The sequence below is a fragment of the Thalassophryne amazonica genome, chromosome 7 (genome assembly GCF_902500255.1).
Source record: "Thalassophryne amazonica chromosome 7, fThaAma1.1, whole genome shotgun sequence".
NCBI lineage: Eukaryota > Metazoa > Chordata > Actinopteri > Batrachoidiformes > Batrachoididae > Thalassophryne > Thalassophryne amazonica.
Window position 1 is genome coordinate 86,787,872 of NC_047109.1, and position 20,534 is coordinate 86,808,405.

A 20,534-nucleotide genomic window follows, 5' to 3' on the forward strand; every position below is an offset into this window, starting at 1 on the left:
AACCTATGACATCTTAGTGTATTACCCACAGTAACCTTGGAAACAGTGGTGCCAGTTCTCTTCAGGTCACTGACCAGCTCCTCCTGTGCAGTTCTGGGCTGATCCCTCACCTTTCTTAGGATCACTGATACGCCACGAGGTGGGCTCTTGCATGGAGCCCCAGTCCAAGGGAGACTGACAGTCATGTTTAGCTTCTTCCATTTTCTAATAATTGCTCCAACAGTTGATCTTTTTTCACCAAGCTGCTTGGAAATTGCCCCGCAGCCCTTTCCAGCCTTGGGGAGGTCTACAATTTTGTCTCTGGTGTCTTTGGACAGCTGTTTGGTCTTAGCCATGTTAGTAGTTGGGGTCTTACTGATTGTGTGGGGTGGACAGATGTCTTTATGCAGCTAACGACCTCAAATAGGTGCTTCTAATTTGGAATAATAAGTGGAGTGGAGGTGGACTTTTTTAGAGGCAGAATAACAGGTCTTTGAGGGCCAGAATTTTTGCTGATTGGCAGGTGCTGAAATACTTATTTGCAGCAGTAACATGCAAATACACTCAACAAAAATATAAACGCAACACTTTTGGTTTTGCTCCCATTTTGTATGAGATGAACTCAAAGATCTAAAACTTTTTCCACATACACAATATCACAATTTCCCTCAAATATTGTTCACAAACCAGTCTAAATCTGTGATAGTGAGCACTTCTCCTTTGCTGAGATAATCCATCCCACCTCACGGGTGTGCCATATCAAGATGCTGATTAGACACCATGATTAGTGCACAGGTGTGCCTTAGACTGCCCACAATAAAAGGCCACTCTGAAAGGTGCAGTTTTATCACACAGCACAATGCCACAGATGTCGCAAGATTTGAGGGAGCGTGCAATTGGCATGCTGACAGCAGGAATGTCAACCAGAGCTGTTGCTCATGTACTGAATGTTCATTTCTCTACCATAAGCCGTCTCCAAAGGCGTTTCAGAGAATTTGGCAGTACATCCAACCAGCCTCACAACCGCAGACCACGTGTAACCACACCAGCCCAGGACCTCCACATCCAGCATGTTCACCTCCAAGATCGTCTGAGACCAGCCACTCGGACAGCTGCTGAAACAATCGGTTTGTATAACCAAAGAATTTCTGCACAAACTGTCAGAAACCGTCTCAGGGAAGCTCATCTGCATGCTTGTCGTCTTCACTGGGATCTCGACCTGACTCCAGTTCGTCGTCGTAACTGACTTGAGTGGGCAAATGCTCACATTCGCTGGCGTTTGGCACGTTGGAGAGGTGTTCTCTTCATGGATGAATCCCGGTTCACACTGTCCAGGGCAGATAGTAGACAGCATGTGTGGCGTCGTGTGGGTGAGTGGTTTTCTGATGTCAATGTTGTGGATCGAGTGGCCCATGGTGGCGGTGGGGTTATGGTATGGGCAGGCGTCTGTTATGGATGAAGAACACAGGTGCATTTTATTGATGGCATTTTGAATGCACAGAGATACCGTGACGAGATCCTGAGGCCCATTGTTGTGCCATACATCCAAGAACATCACCTCATGTTGCAGCAAGATAATGCACGGCCCCATGTTGCAAGGATCTGTACACAATTCTTGGAAGCTGAAAATGTCCCAGTTCTTGCATGGCCGGCATACTCACCGGACATGTCATCCATTGAGCATGTTTTGGATGCTCTGGACCAGCGTATACGACAGCGCGTACCAGTTCCTGCCAATATCCAGCAACTTCGCACAGCCATTGAAGAGGAGTGGACCAACATTCCACAGGCCACAATTGACAACCTGATCAACTGTATGCAAAGGAGATGTGTTGCACTGCATGAGGCAAATGGTGGTCACACCAGATACTGACTGGTATCCCCCCCCAATAAAACAAAACTGCACCTTTCAAAGTGGCCTTTTATTGTGGACAGTCTAAGGCACACCTGTGCACTAATCATGGTGTCTAATCAGCATCTTGATATGGCACACCTGTGAGGTGGGATGGATTATCTCAGCAAAGGAGCAGTGCTCACTATCACAGATTTAGACTGGTTTGTGAACAATATTTGAGGGAAATGGTGATACTGTGTATGTGGAAAAAGTTTTAGACCTTTGAGTTCATCTCATACAAAATGGGAGCAAAACCAAAAGTGTTGCGTTTATATTTTTGTTGAGTGTAAATTATTTAAAAAAAAAAATCATACATTGTGATTTCCGGATTTTTTTTTTTTTTGGATCGTCTCTCACAGTGGACATGCACCTAAGATGAAAATGTCAGACCCCTCCATAATTTCTAAGTAGGAGAACTTGCAAATTCGCAGGGTGTTCACATACTTATTTTCCTCACTGTATAAACAACTCAAATACCACAGAGATTCAATGATAAGGGTCTATTGGTGGCCATTTTGGATGCCATCTTGAATCTTAAACCCATGAATGAATTTAGTTTAGGCACAAATGAGTTTGCTGTGACCTGCAATGGTCTTCCCATTGAATCTCTGTGATATTTAAGTTGCTTATATGTTGTTTAAAGGTGTTTTAGTGAAAAACCCTATTTTGGCAGTGATCTTGGATGCCATCTTGGATAACTGGCTTGAGGCTAGTTTTTATTTTTGGGAACATCCTGATTGTGTTTTGGGGTCATCTAAGGAACCTAAAAAAGTTGGTTTGGTTTAGTCCTGGGGGGTGGGGGGTGCAAAGGTAGTGGTCGTCGCTCCCCTAGTACAAGCAGAATCGATGACGGGACTGATATTGATAAGATATCATCAATTCTCACCCCTGCAGGTAGCCTGATGCAAACACCTGAATCTGACCCCCAGTCTATGAACTGGGTTTGGTTCTACAAATAAATGCAACATGCACCGTGACTGAGTACTTTCATCTTAATACTTAATTTCCACCAAGGAGACGAGTGTGGGAAGCCATTAAGACACTCATGACAAATGATTGGAGAAATTGCAAATACTGCTTTTGTATCCCCTGTCTTATGTAAAAAAAAAAAAAAAAAAAAAAAATCAAGAATTCAGCATCAGAATGCTGACAAATGGTCAGAGGTTAGAGCTGTGAATGGCTTCAGTCTACTCAAAGATAAACAGTGTGCATAAAAGTAAATGAATGTGTCATGATGGGGGGGAGAAAAAGGAAATATGTCTTTAAATTTGGCCAAGTCCCAGTCAGAGATGGAAAGAACATAGCTTGCATCTACTACACTTCCATCCTTAAAATCATTTTCCATCAGAAGCTTTCAAAATGCATACAGCTAAAAGCAAACATGACCAAATTTGTGCGTGGACGTGCATATGCACACACAGCAGAATATCCATGCTAATAAAGCACTCAGGATGTGTGCAGCTCATGCGGCGGGCTTGACGATACAAGCAGGAGGATGAAGACAAATGACACGTCAAAAACTGTACACCGAGGCGTTGTCATTTTACTGATACACCTGACAGCCCATCTCACATACACGCGTGCACGCGCACGGTCTCACATAACTGCAGATGAGATGTATGGGTGCGGGGGGGGGGGCACTGTTCTCATTTCACATCCTGTCAGTTATAACCATAAACCACTCAACAAGAGCGACTACAAATTAATCACTGGATCACAACAGGGAAAAAAATTGCTGAACCAGTGTTGGTGTGGCAGTAATCACAGAAAATGACAAAGTATTAATGACAGTTCGGACTCGAGCACTGAAGGCACTGAGCCACTAAAATCAAGGCCATTAATGCTGGGAATTGACGAGAGATTTAGTAGGTGAGAGCCCTATACAGATATGGCAATAATTCATTAGGATATAGCTTCATGTATTAAAATAAAAAATGAAAGATTTCTCTTCCCTCATCACAGCGCTTACCCCACCCCTCACTGTAAATCATCATCATACTGTCATTTGTGAGACATCTATTTGTGTGTTTGTTTGTTCCACTACTGCTCTGAGCTGCTTGGGCAAATTTTCACCAAACTTGCCGTGTACATGTAGGCTGACCCCAGAATTGCCCTAATGGGGTTGTTTTCGTCAAAGGTCAAGGTCATTGGGGTCTAGGGTCAAAATTATTGTTTTTCACTCTGATGTGCACCACACTTGACAGGCATACCGGTATGTAGGTGAATTCTGGGATTGCCCAGGGAATACAAAACATACCAAAGGTCAATACTGTAGTCATGGTCATTGGGATCAAAGGTCAAAATTATGGTGTATCTGTCTGTTCTCCTACTCATCCCAGGTCCTTTGATTTTCATCAAACTTGGTATGTGGATGACAGTCAACCCCAGAATTTCTGTTAAAGGGTTTGTTTTGGTAAACATCATAGTTATTATGGTCAACTGCCAAAATTATGATTTTCAGTCTGATGTCCACCAAACCTGGCACACACATGGAGATGGGTTCTAGAATTACCCATGCAAGGTCAAATTTGTTAAAGGTCAATCCAGTGTTTTCCAATACTGATCCTCGGCACCCAATGTACTGCACATTTTCCATTTGTCTCTGAACTAATGAAAGTAGATCTGCTCAGTGAAGTGCCTTCCATAGCTCAGCCAGCTGTTGATTCCCTGAACACAACTGACTGAGCTGATCTACTCTCATTAGTTCAAGGACAAATGGAAAATGTGCAGTACATTGGGCCCCAAGGGCCATGATTGGGAAACACTGGCTTAATCATTTAAGTGAAGGTCATGAGTACTTGAATGTTTGTTGATTGACTCCACCCAGGTCATTTTGCTGATTTCTACTGTACCACACTTGATGTCACAGAAGGATGGCCCCAAACTTGCCATTAAAAACTTATTTTGGTAAAAGTCAAGGAAATTCCTGAAATCCTGTCTATGGCTGATGCTGAGACCCTGATTCATCAATCAATCAATCAATCAATTTTTTTATATAGCGCCAAATCACAACAAACAGTTGCCCCAAGGCGCTTTATATTGTAAGGCAAGGCCATACAATAATTATGTAAAACCCCAACGGTCAAAACGACCCCCTGTGAGCAAGCACTTGGCTACAGTGGGAAGGAAAAACTCCCTTTTAACAGGAAGAAACCTCCAGCAGAACCAGGCTCAGGGAGGGGCAGTCTTCTGCTGGGACTGGTTGGGGCTGAGGGAGAGAACCAGGAAAAAGACATGCTGTGGAGGGGAGCAGAGATCGATCACTAATGATTAAATGCAGAGTGGTGCATACAGAGCAAAAAGAAAAAGAAACAGTGCATCATGGGAACCCCCCAGCAGTCTACGTCTATAGCAGCATAACTAAGGGATGGTTCAGGGTCACCTGATCCAGCCCTAACTATAAGCTTTAGCAAAAAGGAAAGTTTTAAGCCTAATCTTAAAAGTAGAGAGGGTGTCTGTCTCCCTGATCTGAATTGGGAGCTGGTTCCACAGGAGAGGAGCCTGAAAGCTGAAGGCTCTGCCTCCCATTCTACTCTTACAAACCCTAGGAACTACAAGTAAGCCTGCAGTCTGAGAGCGAAGCGCTCTATTGGGGTAATATGGTACTACGAGGTCCCTAAGATAAGATGGGACCTGATTATTCAAAACCTTATAAGTAAGAAGAAGAATTTTAAATTCTATTCTAGAATTAACAGGAAGCCAATGAAGAGAGGCCAATATGGGTGAGATATGCTCTCTCCTTCTAGTCCCCGTCAGTACTCTAGCTGCAGCATTTTGAATTAACTGAAGGCTTTTTAGGGAACTTTTAGGACAACCTGATAATAATGAATTACAATAGTCCAGCCTAGAGGAAATAAATGCATGAATTAGTTTTTCAGCATCACTCTGAGACAAGACCTTTCTGATTTTAGAGATATTGCGTAAATGCAAAAAAGCAGTCCTACATATTTGTTTAATATGCACTTTGAATGACATATCCTGATCAAAAATGACTCCAAGATTTCTCACAGTATTACTAGAGGTCAGGGTAATGCCATCCAGAGTAAGGATCTGGTTAGACACCATGTTTCCAAGATTTGTGGGGCCAAGTACAATAACTTCAGTTTTATCTGAGTTTAAAAGCAGGAAATTAGAGGTCATCCATGTCTTTATGTCTGTAAGACAATCCTGCAGTTTAGCTAATTGGTGTGTGTCCTCTGGCTTCATGGATAGATAAAGCTGGGTATCATCTGCGTAACAATGAAAATTTAAGCAATACCGTCTAATAATACTGCCTAAGGGAAGCATGTATAAAGTGAATAAAATTGGTCCTAGCACAGAACCTTGTGGAACTCCATAATTAACTTTAGTCTGTGAAGAAGATTCCCCATTTACATGAACAAATTGTAATCTATTAGACAAATATGATTCAAACCACCGCAGCGCAGTGCCTTTAATACCTATGGCATGCTCTAATCTCTGTAATAAAATTTTATGGTCAACAGTATCAAAAGCAGCACTGAGATCTAACAGAACAAGCACAGAGATGAGTCCACTGTCCGAGGCCATAAGAAGATCATTTGTAACCTTCACTAATGCTGTTTCTGTACTATGATGAATTCTAAAACCTGACTGAAACTCTTCAAATAGACCATTCCTCTGCAGATGATCAGTTAGCTGTTTTACAACTACCCTTTCAAGAATTTTTGAGAGAAAAGGAAGGTTGGAGATTGGCCTATAATTAGCTAAGATAGCTGGGTCAAGTGATGGCTTTTTAAGTAATGGTTTAATTACTGCCACCTTAAAAGCCTGTGGTACATAGCCAACTAACAAAGATAGATTGATCATATTTAAGATCGAAGCATTAAATAATGGTAGGGCTTCCTTGAGCAGCCTGGTAGGAATGGGGTCTAATAAACATGTTGATGGTTTGGATGAAGTAACTAATGAGAATAACTCAGACAGAACAATCGGAGAGAAAGAGTCTAACCAAATACCGGCATCACTGAAAGCAGCCAAAGATAACGATACGTCTTTGGGATGGTTATGAGTAATTTTTTCTCTAATAGTTAAAATTTTGTTAGCAAAGAAAGTCATGAAGTCATTACTAGTTAAAGTTAATGGAATACTCAGCTCAATAGAGCTCTGACTCTTTGTCAGCCTGGCTACAGTGCTGAAAAGAAACCTGGGGTTGTTCTTATTTTCTTCAATTAGTGATGAGTAGAAAGATGTCCTAGCTTTACGAAGGGCTTTTTTATAGAGCAACAGACTCTTTTTCCAGGCTAAGTGAAGATCTTCTAAATTAGTGAGACGCCATTTCCTCTCCAACTTACGGGTTATCTGCTTTAAGCTACGAGTTTGTGAGTTATACCACGGAGTCAGACACTTCTGATTTAAAGCTCTCTTTTTCAGAGGAGCTACAGCATCCAAAGTTGTCTTCAATGAGGATGTAAAACTATTGACGAGATACTCTATCTCCCTTACAGAGTTTAGGTAGCTACTCTGCACTGTGTTGGTATATGGCATTAGAGAACATAAAGAAGGAATCATATCCTTAAACCTAGTTACAGCGCTTTCTGAAAGACTTCTAGTGTAATGAAACTTATTCCCCACTGCTGGGTAGTCCATCAGAGTAAATGTAAATGTTATTAAGAAATGATCAGACAGAAGGGAGTTATCAGGGAATACTGTTAAGTCTTCTATTTCCATACCATAAGTCAGAACAAGATCTAAGATATGATTAAAGTGGTGGGTGGACTCATTTACTTTTTGAGCAAAGCCAATAGAGTCTAATAATAGATTAAATGCAGTGTTGAGGCTGTCATTCTCAGCATCTGTGTGGATGTTAAAATCGCCCACTATAATTATCTTATCTGAGCTAAGCACTAAGTCAGACAAAAGGTCTGAAAATTCACAGAGAAACTCACAGTAACGACCAGGTGGACGATAGATAATAACAAATAAAACTGGTTTTTGGGACTTCCAATTTGGATGGACAAGACTAAGAGACAAGCTTTCAAATGAATTAAAGCTCTGTCTGGGTTTTGGATTAATTAATAAGCTGGAATGGAAGATTGCTGCTAATCCTCCACCCCGGCCCGTGCTACGAGCATTCTGACAGTTAGTGTGACTCGGGGGTGTTGACTCATTTAAACTAACATATTCATCCTGCTGTAACCAGGTTTCTGTTAGGCAGAATAAATCAATATGTTGATCAATTATTATATCATTTACCAACAGGGACTTAGAAGAGAGAGACCTAATGTTTAATAGACCACATTTAACTGTTTTAGTCTGTGGTGCAGTTGAAGGTGCTATATTATTTTTTCTTTTTGAATTTTTATGCTTAAATAGATTTTTGCTGGTTATTGGTAGTCTGGGAGCAGGCACCGTCTCTACGGGGATGGGGTAATGAGGGGATGGCAGGGGGAGAGAAGCTGCAGAGAGGTGTGTAAGACTACAACTCTGCTTCCTGGTCCCAACCCTGGATAGTCACGGTTTGGAGGATTTAAGAAAATTGGCCAGATTTCTAGAAATGAGAGCTGCTCCATCCAAAGTGGGATGGCTGCCGTCTCTCCTAACAAGACCAGGTTTTCCCCAGAAGCTTTGCCAATTATCTATGAAGCCCACCTCATTTTTTGGACACCACTCAGACAGCCAGCAATTCAAGGAGAACATGCGGCTAAACATGTCACTCCCGGTCTGATTGGGGAGGGGCCCAGAGAAAACTACAGAGTCCGACATTCATGCGTTTGTCTCTTTTAGATTGGACTACTGCAATGTTCTATTTTCTGGTTTACCACAGTCCAGCATTAGGGGTCTCCATTAGATTCAAAATGCTGCTGCCAGACATGTGACACAAAGCAGAAAGTTTGACCACATTACACCCATTTTGCCGTCTCTTCACTGGCTTCCTGTCGCTGTGAGATCAGATTTTAAAGTTCTGCTTTAAAGCGGTTAAAGCAATACATTTTCATCTGACTGAAATTTTTCTTGGCAAAAATCAATGCCAGCAATTCCCTAAAATGTGGCGTAGTGGGGGCACACATTCTTTTTCCCTCAATAAATACAATAAACACATTATACAGCATACAAATCTATTCTAAATAGCCTCTAAGTAGAGACAGACAAAGCATAAAAGAATGCAAAACCTGAACATAAAAGTACATAAAAGAGTGGTGGGGGGCGAGGTGTAGTCTTGATTCTGGGGGGTCTGGGGGTGCCCCCCCAAGAACATTTTTTAAAGACCAAGTCAAATGTTGTGTATTCTGGTGTATTTTAACATTTATGAAGCCCTCTGAAACAAAGAAAACTCACTTCAATCTGTGAAGTAAAAACACAGTATTGATTCTGGGGGGTCTGGGGGTGCTCCCCCAGAAATTTTTTAAAAGAGCAAGTCAAATTTTGTATATTCTGGTGAATTTTAATGGGTATGAAGCCCTCTGAAACAAAGAAAACTCACTTCAAACTATGGGGGTCTGAAGGATCTCCCACAGAAATTTTTTAAAAGAGCAAGTCAAATTTTGTATATTCTGGTGAATTTTAATGGGTATGAAGTCCTCTGAAACAAAGAAAACTCACTTCAAACTGTCAGGGAAAAATTCTTTGTCTTCTGTAGTATTTTTCAATGCACCAAATGGGTGTTGTGTTGCTGGCTGTACAGTCAATAAAATACAAAATTAGGGTCTAAAGCAACTGACAATGTTGTTCTGCTGTGCACAAAGTAACACTGTCACCAGTTTTGAAAATGCATACGCATTGAGAAACTCAAAACTGGCGTATTCACATTTAATAGGTAAAATGCTCTCACTCGTAAAACAAACTAGGGCTGCAACTAATGATTATTTTAGTAATCGATTAATCATTTTTTTGTTGTTTGTTTGTTTGTTTTTACTTGCATGTGAGTTTTGCCATTATTTCTTTAAGTGAGCTATTATTAAAAGGCCTTTGTCATGCAACACCAACGTTTGAGATTGTAATAAAGTTATGATGTTATATTCCCATCAAAAACATACCTGGAGTAGTGTTTTGTTTTATTTTGCACATACATACATCACCGACACACCACAGAGATTTCCAACAGGTTTCACCCGATTATGAGCATTTTTAGATGCCTACAGCAACTATCTCAACCACTGACAACATATTACAGCACGAGTCCACGAAAACATTGTAAAGGCCTGACTAAAGTGTAATATGTGATCTGTGAAGTTATTTTCATGAAAAAAGACACAAATGTGCAGTTTACTGCATTTTATTGTTTTTCTTGTGTAAAAACACAGCTTAGATGTGGTTTGACTGAAACAAATTGTCATTAAACTTAAATAAAACAAGGATGAAGTAGAGGTGTAAAAGTCACTAGGTGCTCACAGGAAACAGCTATTTATTTCTATATTTATTTATTTATGTTCATAAATAAATAAATAAATTGGTTTTACCTTTTCTGTTGTGTTTTATCAGGTTCTTTTTGTCTGTTTCTCTAAAATTGTATTGTAGCAATATTAGTTATTATTACTTTTGTTGTTGTTGCTGTTGTTATTATTAATATGCAAATAAAAAATTACAATTCATAATACATTTGACTCTTACGACAACAAACGCTAAGCCATTAATTATTTATTATACAGAAAACAAAAGCACACAAACTGTGCTGAGATGCGAACACCTTAATGCTAACATTGAAAACGCCGTAGACATGCTAACGCGTTAGCATCGGTCCCGTTTTTAAGTTATAAAATACATCTATCAACTGTTTTAGAAGACCATAACAGGTCGGTTTAATATAAAAAAGGTAAATATTACTCAGACATGTGCTCTTTAGGGTTTTAGCTGGGGAAAATTAAGATAAAGCGAAATAATACAACAAACCATCGAAGCAGTGAGTCGAATCATTGCTTCATTGGTTCAACGCACAGCTTGGGGAAGGTCTCCCAATGTTCTCACGAAGACAGGGAGGAGAAGGACCGTGGCTCATGGCAAGCAGTAAACAGAACGGAGAGGAAGGAAAATTCACAGTCCCTTCCTCCACAGTGCGGCGCCTCCACGCTGACATTGCTGCTGCTTTGATTAGCGCAGAATGGGATGTTGCTTTGACAGTGAGACTATCATATTTCTGCCACAAAACACGCATGACACCACATGCGCACGGGTATGTGTGGTTAAATTTTCCAAATGACAGAAATCCGTCGTGGTGACGGAGAACTTTAACCCATGTGCTAACCTATAAAATTGTTCATGGACTGACACCTCCCTACTTAGCTGACCTAATTAAACCTTATGTACCGGCCCGGGCTCTGCGTTCTCAGGGTGCAGGACTACTTTGTGTCCCTGGGTGAATAAGAAGTCTGCAGGTCACAGAGCTTTCTCTTAGCGTGCCCCTATTCTGTGGAATGATCTCCCTGCATCAATAAAACAGTCAGATTCTGTAGAGACTTTCAAGTCCAAACTTAAGATGCACTTACGTATTTCCCCTTTTGTATGGCTAGCAAACTGGTATAGTATGTTACTATGCTTTTCACCCTTTTAAATTCATTTTATTAGGAAACTAGAAGCACTCAGAGAGTGCAAACCTCCGCCAAGGCCATGGGGTCACTGACGTCATAACATCTACACATCGTGGAATCATTGAACCTAAAAAAGTCTAATGTTTGCTCAGTAGTAAAAAAAAAGTTTCATCTGCTGTGACTGGATAGCATGTATCCTTAGTGCTTGGCATCACAGTTTATTGCTTCCACCTTTCCCAGAAGCTACTGTCATCTGAGCACTGATATTGATATTGCATGTGCTTATAGACAAAAACAAATAAGAGACAAAATTCAATTTATTATTCAACTAAACTGCAAATATACGAGGTCTGTTAGAAAAGTATCCGACCTTTTTATTTTTTTCAAAAACCATATGGATTTGAATCACGTGTGATTGCATCAGACAAGCCTGAACCTTCGTGCGCATGCGTGAGTTTTTTCACGCCTGTCGGTTGCGTCATTCTCCTGTGAGCAGGCTTTGTGTGAGCACTGGTCCACCCCCTCATCGTTTTTTTATTGCGAATAAATGTCTGAACGATTTGGAGCTTTGCTGCATCAGTTTTTTTCCAGAAACTGTGAGAGACCTCCAGGTGGACACCGTTCAGAAAATTAATATGGCTTTCAGGGACGATTTTATGGGGATTATACAGATTAAGGAGTGTTACTGCCGCTTTAAGGACGGCCCACAACTGCTGAGAGCACGGTGCGCCCCCAGCGCTGAGTGACATGCTCAGACCCCGCTAAAACAACCAGATCATTTCCAACGTGAAGGCTTTGTTGATCTGGGACCTCGTCTGACTTTCACAAAAAGGCAGAAGTCGTGGACATCAGCACTTTTTCGGCACATTCCACTGTTACAGGAGTTTTTTTCATGGAAAGAAAAGCGGAGGGACGCGCCACGAAGCCGTTCATTACGCGGCACAAAACCACCTCCGTGTTGGTCTCACAGGACAGCTTTCAGGTGGATTTCAGATGGATTCCGGTTGCTTTTCAGTCGTGTGATTATCCGATTGTGATTGTGCATGAGCTGGACATGCCCCAACATGTCCTGGAAGGCTTCATCACGGCGTTGCTTTGCGCCATGCGGCTCCACCGCGATGCGCGGAACTCCTCCGCATGTCTGTCTTAATGTGCTGAAAAAGTGCTGATGTCCACGTCTTTTCACAATTCCTGTGCTAGTCAGAAGACATACCGGATCAAGACAGCGTCCAGTTTAGAAATGAACGGCACATTCCACTGTTACAGGAGCTTTTGTAATGGAAAGAGGAGTGGAATTCTGCGCATCGCGGTGGAGCCACATGGCGCAAAGCAACGCCGTGATGAAGCCTTCCAGGACATGTTGGGGCATGTCCAGCTCATGCACAATCACAATCGGATAATCACACAACTGAAAAGCAACCGGAATCCATCTGAAATCCACCTGAAAGCCGTCCTGTGAGACCAACACGGAGGTGGTTTTGTGCCGCATAATGAACGGCTCCGTGGCGCGTCCCTCCGCTTTTCTTTCCATGAAAAAAACTCCTGTAACAGTGGAATGTACCGAAAAAGTGCTGATGTCCACGACTTCTGTCTTTTAGTGAAAGTCAGACGAGGTCCCGGATCAACAAAGCCTTCACGTTGGAAATGATCTGGTTGTTTCAGCGGGGTCTGAGCATGTCGATCGGCGGCAGTTGTGGGCCGTCCTTAAAGCGGCAGTAACACTCCTTAATCTGTATAATCCCCATAAAATCGTCCCTGAAAACCATACTAATTTTCCGAACGGTGTCCACCTGGAGGTCTCTCACAGTTTCTGGAAAAAAAATTGATGCAGCAAAGCTCCAAATCGTTCAGACATTTATTCGCAATAAAAAAACAACGAGAGGGTGGACCAGTGCTCACACAAAGCCTGCTCACAGGGGAATGACGCAACCGACAGGCGTGAAAAAACTTGCGCATGCGCACGAAGGTTCAAGCTTGTCTGATGCAATCACACATGATTCAAATCCATATGGTTTTTGAAAAAATAAAAAGGTCGGATACGTTTCTAACAGACCTCGTATGAATTTTTTAACATTTATGAAACACTTCTCTAAACAAGGCCATAGGAGATTCCCTCCTTGACACAGTGATCTATTCAACAATTCAGTGTTACAACCAAAACTATGATACATACACTTTTCTTTCCTTTATATTTGACATCCTTGACCATGAAAACATACCACTAGAACTTGGAATCACTTTTATGTCTTTATTAGTTCAAAAGTTATTATAGTATAGTTAATTATAGTAAAAACTATTTTTCGGTAATGGCGGTGGTGATCCACTAAAATTTAATCACTTGTTCCTCTTGTCATTTCCAACCACTCCACAAAATTTCATCAAAATCCGTTCAAAACGTTTTGAGTTATCCTGCTGACAAATAGACAGACAGACAAACAAACAAACAAACGCAACCGAAAACATAACCTCCTTGGCGGAGGTAATGAAGTGGGCCATGGCCTCAACTTTATCTAAATTCTGGGTCTTTTAGTGAAGCTTAGGGCTAGTGGCCAGCGATCACCTTAGTGGTTCTTCTGTTTTTCTTGTTGCTTAATGCTGACAAATTATACTGTATCTGTTGTCTTTCTGATTCCTGATTCTGTTTTTTCTCTCTGTTTGAGTTGCGGCTCCATCCAGAGTTGGGAATGGTGTCTACTTCTGCAACCCTCCTGTCCTGTGCACCGGCAAAATTTCCTGTATATTCATTTTGTAAATTGTGTCGGTAGCATGACACAAGCAGAGGGCCATCCCTTTGAGTCTGGTCTAATTGAGGTGTTTTCCTCATACTATCAGAGAGAGTTTTTCCTTACCACTGTCTTGTGTGTGCTTACTCTGGTGCAGTGTAGAGGCTGACATTGTTTCAGGAATCCCACGGGTCACGGGATTCCCGTGGGATTCCCACAGGAGGGGCACGCTGAGCACAGAGTGAAGCAACACAAAACTGTGGCTCTGCCTTTATTTCTCTCTGGACTGTTCTGACGGTACGTCTTGTTCACACCGTGTGCGCATCGGTGACAGTTATACTGAAATTATGAGATGAAATAAATTGGTCAAAATTCCTTAAAAATGAGAATATATGAATGAACGTTATAAAAACCACTTACACGTGTTTAAAAAACCTGATGTGGAGAAACTCTGCAGTGATGTTCAGAAGCAGAAATCACATAAAGCAGTTGAGAACTCTGAACTTTAACAGGCTGTTATTTTCCAAAGATATTTATTTTAGATGACTTAATGTTGTTTAATGTTCAAGCACAAAATGTCACTGAGGAGGAGAAAAAAGAGGAAATGAACTCTAGTCTGAATAAAAATACAAGCTGCTGATTTTTGTTATTTTTCAAAGTTATTAGGCTGCAGCTCTGCGTTTCATTTATTTCAAGGTAAGTTACCTCTTATTATTTTCAAAAATCCTGAGTCAAATCAGTCTGCATTGTTCAGGTTTTCCTGCACGTTTGTGTATTTTTTTTTCCTTCTTAGTGTTTACATTTGTTCTACAATGTTTAAAAAAAAAACAATAAAATGTTAAACACTTTTCTTTATAGCAGTTCTTTAATTTCAGAAATGGAACAAAAACAACCACAAATAAAAAAAAAAGTGTAGGGACTGTATGTAAAATGAAGATAAAAATAAAATAAAATAAAAATAAAAAAAATGTTGCACTAGTCCCAGTTTCTCCACTCACACCCACAGAAGCCAAAAGTTCTTCCAGAGTTGTGTCTTGGTGGCTTCCCTCACTTGTCTTCTTCCAGCATGGACATTTAGTTTTTGAGAACTGCCTACCTGACACAGATTTACCATAAAGTACCACACTGTTTTGTTTGTATTTTGGAATGATTGATATAAATGAAGTCTAAGAAATATTCAGTGACTTGGAAATGTTCATGTTTTCATCCTCTGACATTTCTCAAGAAAACTGGCTGTAAAAATGATGAATTAATTCTTACATTTACAATAAACTGCCTTGTCTCAACCTTTTTTTCTTGGAAAATGCTGCAGGCCTTAAATGTAGGAATGGATATATATTAACAAAAAAATAAATAAAAATAAAGCTGACCGCACAAAACATGAAATATGTTGGTTTCATACAGTCTGCAGTTACAGAAATACAACACAAAGTAAATGTCAGGATCATTACGTGTCCACCACCACCACATTTTGAAAAACTATAAGACCACAGGCCATGCATTATTTATGTTTTGTCTCTTTTACTGAAGTTTGTTGTTTTTTTTTTTTATTTGGATTAAGGCAATAAGTGCCTCCCTTTATTACCACAGATGAACTGTTTCTGATGCCACATGTTCTGAAATAAAACTGCAGAACACAAAAGCCTAAAAACTAAAAGAAGGAAAAAATGGGAGCGGTACAGGAGCGGGAGTCATTCTGAATGGGAGCGGGTTGGGAGTGGGAGTCAATTTACCAGGAGTGAGACGGAACAGGAATTTTTTTTTTTTTTTTTTTTTTTTACTGTGGCCTGGAATTGGGATGGGACAGGAATTTTTCTGTGGGAGTGAGATGGGACAGGAGTGAAAATCTATTCCCGTGTCACCCTCTAGTGCAGTGGTCACCAACCCTGTTCCTGTAGTGCAGCAGATAAGAGAATATTTAGAGCAGAATCATGCAAATGGTGATAAAAGCATCAAATTCTGCAGAAATAGTCCTCAGACAATCCTCTTTTGAAAAAACCTATTGGCCACTTGAATTTTCAGTTGGAATTCAGGTAGAGGTCAATTGAAGAATTACACAGGAGTCAAAATTAAAAGATGCTCCAATCATATTGAAACCTATAGTTAACTAACTAGAGTGGATCAGGGAGAGTTAGAAAACATGCAGGGCAGGTGCCCTCCAGAAACAAGGTTGGTGACCCTTGTCCTGGGGGTTGGTAAGGTTAGACTTTAGTTGTGTGAAGCAATTGAAATTGAACATTGTCAAGAAAATTGATTTTCAACCCAGGAGTACAGGTCAAGGTCATTAAGGTTGAATGTCAGATTGCCATAGTCATTGCTGTGTTCACGCCCACGGGTACTACTAGCTTGTATCATCATTTATAGACAGTAACCTATGCAGGGGATAAAGACCGGCCACAACCTCTCATCCTCTGTGCTATTCCCTAGTAAAGGAGATGCACAGATGCATACGCCACCAAACACTCACACAGATAACTGCCTGTCAGTCCACCCACAAGAAACAGACAATTTTACCTCATACTCTTCTGTCTCAATGAGCAGTTTGGCTGTGGTGATGCGAGACTCATATGGAGGGATGTCAATCTGGAGAAAAGGACGAAACCACCAGTTAAACTGTGCAGTGGAAAAAACTTAGGTTTTCATTTTTCTCACAATAACAGTCCAATTTCAAGGTGTAAACATTTTACACAGGCGGCTACTGATGCTGCCAAAAGTGACAGTGGATCAGCCAGCTCCAGGAGATAAGTGGCTAATAGTAATGCCACGGGGACTTCTGCTTCAAATCCCACTGTCACTCCCCCCGCCCCCACCCAAATTCCACCCCCAAACATATTCTACAGCCTCAGCATTTAAATATAAACTCAGAAGCCATTTATTTACGAATGCATAACTGCGTTGGCATTGCAACCACTGCTTTGTCACATTCCCTGCAGTCATTTACTCACTTCTCCAGCAGAAATCTTTAAGGTGTAGTCTCGAGCTTTCAAATTCCCTTTACTCTCTTTCTTACACACAGACGTGAGAAGTACTTGTTCCATCTTTCAATTTTATTATCCCTCAATTCATTATCTCTTACTTTCATTATCTGTACCAGTGCCCTCGTGTTTGTGTTTGCTACAAAGTACACTGTGACAGGCCCTTTAGTTGAAAATGCTTTAGAAATAAACTGGAATCCTATGAGGTTTGGCTGTTGTCAAAGAAATATGGTGTACATATCCAACCTGCACATCTTTGTCTGTGCTGGAAGAGGCCACAACCAGTTTCTGGGCAGGAAGCCACAACCCAATACTCTTCATCAAGTATTCTCGGCCTTCCTAAAGACATAAAGATACATCATACCCAATACTGTGGATGTGCACATCAACACAAATCAACTGTTACAAACTAGACAGACATCAAATTCGACACAGCTTTTGATTTGCTGAACAGAGTAGAGTTCAGTCTACAAACAGAATCCGCAATTTTCTATAACTATAAAATAATCACCTCTGCAGCATATGACATAAAATAAAAAGTAATATTTCTTCAAAAACAAGCAAGTGTTGCAAAATAGTTGATTGATGTTGGATGCTGTGAAATGTTCCTGGAGCTTGCCTGACCCCTACTGTTTGAAACTGGTATTACAGCTCCACTTCACTTTCATGTGATTCAGAGCAACAACTTAAAAGAATGTTTGATCACATTGTTTCGTTGGTCTCATTGGCATCATGCAATTAATAATTTTCACAGAAAAACATGAGTGGTCAGTTCATGACAAGACATCAATGACAACAACATCACAGTACCACAAAGTGGTGTCAGAGACTTTTTTTTAATATTGTAGAGAACAGGCATTTTGAAAAAACACAACATAATGGTCTGTCAATGTCCTGTACAGTTTTGTTTTAGAAATACTAAAACTTTATTGCCAATTGTGTTGGATTATTTTTATGCATTTGGTGGGTAATTTGCTATTTTTGTCCTTGCAAATGTTTACACTAACAATTGTATGCTTGCACCATAACACCAAGACAAATTCTTTGTAGGTGAAACCCACCTACAATAAACCAGATTCTGAAAGACAAAATACAGTATAGTTGGGTTCGAATACATCCAGTGGCATTTCTTCCAAAATCAAAAAAACATGGAAGGCAATTCAGACTGTAAAGCACCACTATGCAGTATTAGCTCACTGATTAACTGCACAGTAATCTCCCAGAAACTTAAATGAGGCGATAACAGAGCACATTATTTATTTACAGCACTGGAATATAGCATTTAATATTGTTATTAATTAGAGTAATAAACAGGCTTTAGGACTTTTACTGAAATTCTATGAAATTTTATTGAATTTCAGTCCTAAGTCATACAGTAATCCAATAACATTTCTCAAAGCATTGCACCCTTCATCACTAAGTTTGGTATGGAGTGGTGCAGCATCAAGTGGGCTGCATCATCCTACAACCTGCAACAGAGTTTGCACCTGCATGCTCAACATATACACACAGGCAAAGCTAAAGTCATTACTCAGCACAGCTGCAGAAGTGCCACCTGGAAGATGGGGGGCTCTCCCAATGGACTGCTCAAACTCAACCTGCGAGGATGTTGGCCTGTGTGTGTGTGTATAAACATTAACATGTTTACCTCCACTGGGATCCACTCGAAACTACCAGACATTTATGACAATTTCACCTACCCAGTGATGACAAGAAATGTTTTTAACTTTCTCTGTACAATTACATTTTATACCTGTTTACCCCACACCAATTTAATTTCTTTTTCTCCAGAGTGAAAAGATGACCCCAAAAACCTCTGAAAATGCAGAGGACGTGGAAAACACTCAGCGTTCCGCTTCACTGATGGGCTGCAAAGGTTTCTGAAAGATATTTACAGTAGTGTTTAGAATAATAGTAGTGCTATGTGACTAAAAAGATTAATCCAGGTTTTTAGTATATTTCTTATTGTTACATGGGAAACAAGGTACCAGTAGATTCAGTAGATTCTCACAAATCCAACAAGACCAAGCATTCATGATATGCACACTCTTAAGGCTATGAAATTGGGTTATTAGTAAAAAAAAGTAGAAAAGGGGGTGTTCACAATAATAGTAGCATCTGCTGTTGACGCTACAAACTCAAAACTATTATGTTCAAACTGCTTTCTTAGCAATCCTGTGAATCAGTAAACTAGTATTTAGTTGTATAACCACAGTTTTTCATGATTTCTTCACATCTGCGAGGCATTAATTTTGTTGGTTTGGAACCAAGCTTTTGCTCGTTTACTAGTGTGCTTGGGGTCATTGTCTTGTTAAAACACCCATTTCAAGGGCATGTCCTCTTCAGCATAAGGCAACATGACCTCTTCAAGTATTTTAACATATCCAAACTGATCCATGATACCTGGTATGCGATATATAGGCCCAACACCAAAGTAGGAGAAACATGCCCATATCATGATGCTTGCACCACCATGCTTCACTGTCTTCACTGTGAACTGTGGTTTGAATTCAGAGTTGGGGGTCGTCTCACAAACTGCCTGCGGCCCTTGGACCAAAATAGAACAATTTTACTCATCAGTCCACAAAATATTCCTCCATTTCTCTTTAGGCCAGCTGATCTGTTGTCAAATTGTAACCTCTTCTGCGCGTCTTTTATTTAACAGAGGGACTTTGCAGGGGATTCTTGCAAATAAATTAGCTTCACACAGGCATCTTCTAACTGTCACAGCACTTAGAGGTAACACCAGACTGTCTTTGATCATCCTGGAGCTGATCAATGGGTGAGCCTTTGCCATTCTGGTTATTCTTCTATCCATTTTGATGGTTGTTTTCCATTTTCTTCCATGTGTCTGGTTTTTTTTTTTTTTTTTTTGTCCATGTTGAGGTTGAAGAGGTTACTATTTGCCAAAGAACACAGCAACTGGCCTAAAGAGAAATGGAGGAATATTTTGTGGACTGATGAGAGTAAAATTGTTCTTTTTGGGTCCAAGGGCCACAGACAGTTTGTGAGACCACCCCCCAAACTCTGAATTCAAGCTACAGTTCACAGTGAAGACAGTGAAGCATGGTGGTGCAAGCATCATGATATGGGCATGTTTCTCCTACTATGGTGTTGGGCCTATATATCGCATACCAGGTATCATGGATCAGTTTGGATATGTCAAAATACTTGAAGAGGTCATGCTGCCTTATGCTGAAGAGGACATGCCCTTGAAATGGGTGTTTCAACAAGACAATGACCCCAAGCACACTAGTAAACGAGCAAAATCTTTGTTCCAAACCAACAAAATTAATGTTTTGGAGTGGCCTGCCCAATCGCCGGACCTAAATCCAATTGAGAACTTGTGGGGTGACATCAAAAAAGCTGTTTCTGAAGCAAAACCAAGAAATGTGAATGAAATGTGGAATGTTGTTAAAGAATCTTGGAGTGGAATAACAGCTGACAGGTGCCACAAGTTGGCTGACTCCATGCCTCACAG

The 20,534-nt window shown here is 40.6% G+C and overlaps 1 protein-coding gene across 2 annotated transcripts in view; it reads right to left on the reverse strand.

The window, feature by feature from the left end:
* The window catches only part of si:dkey-12j5.1 (probable assembly chaperone of rpl4), an 86,027-nt gene that overhangs the window by 56,897 nt on the left and 8,596 nt on the right, over positions 1-20,534 (reverse strand). For both annotated transcript variants that reach the window (XM_034174927.1, XM_034174928.1), the window contains exons 7-8: positions 17,300-17,392; positions 16,593-16,661 (exon numbers count right to left, since the gene is read on the reverse strand). In XM_034174927.1, coding sequence (XP_034030818.1) covers positions 16,593-16,661; positions 17,300-17,392 — 162 coding nt within the window. The remainder of the gene's footprint in view (positions 1-16,592; positions 16,662-17,299; positions 17,393-20,534) is intronic.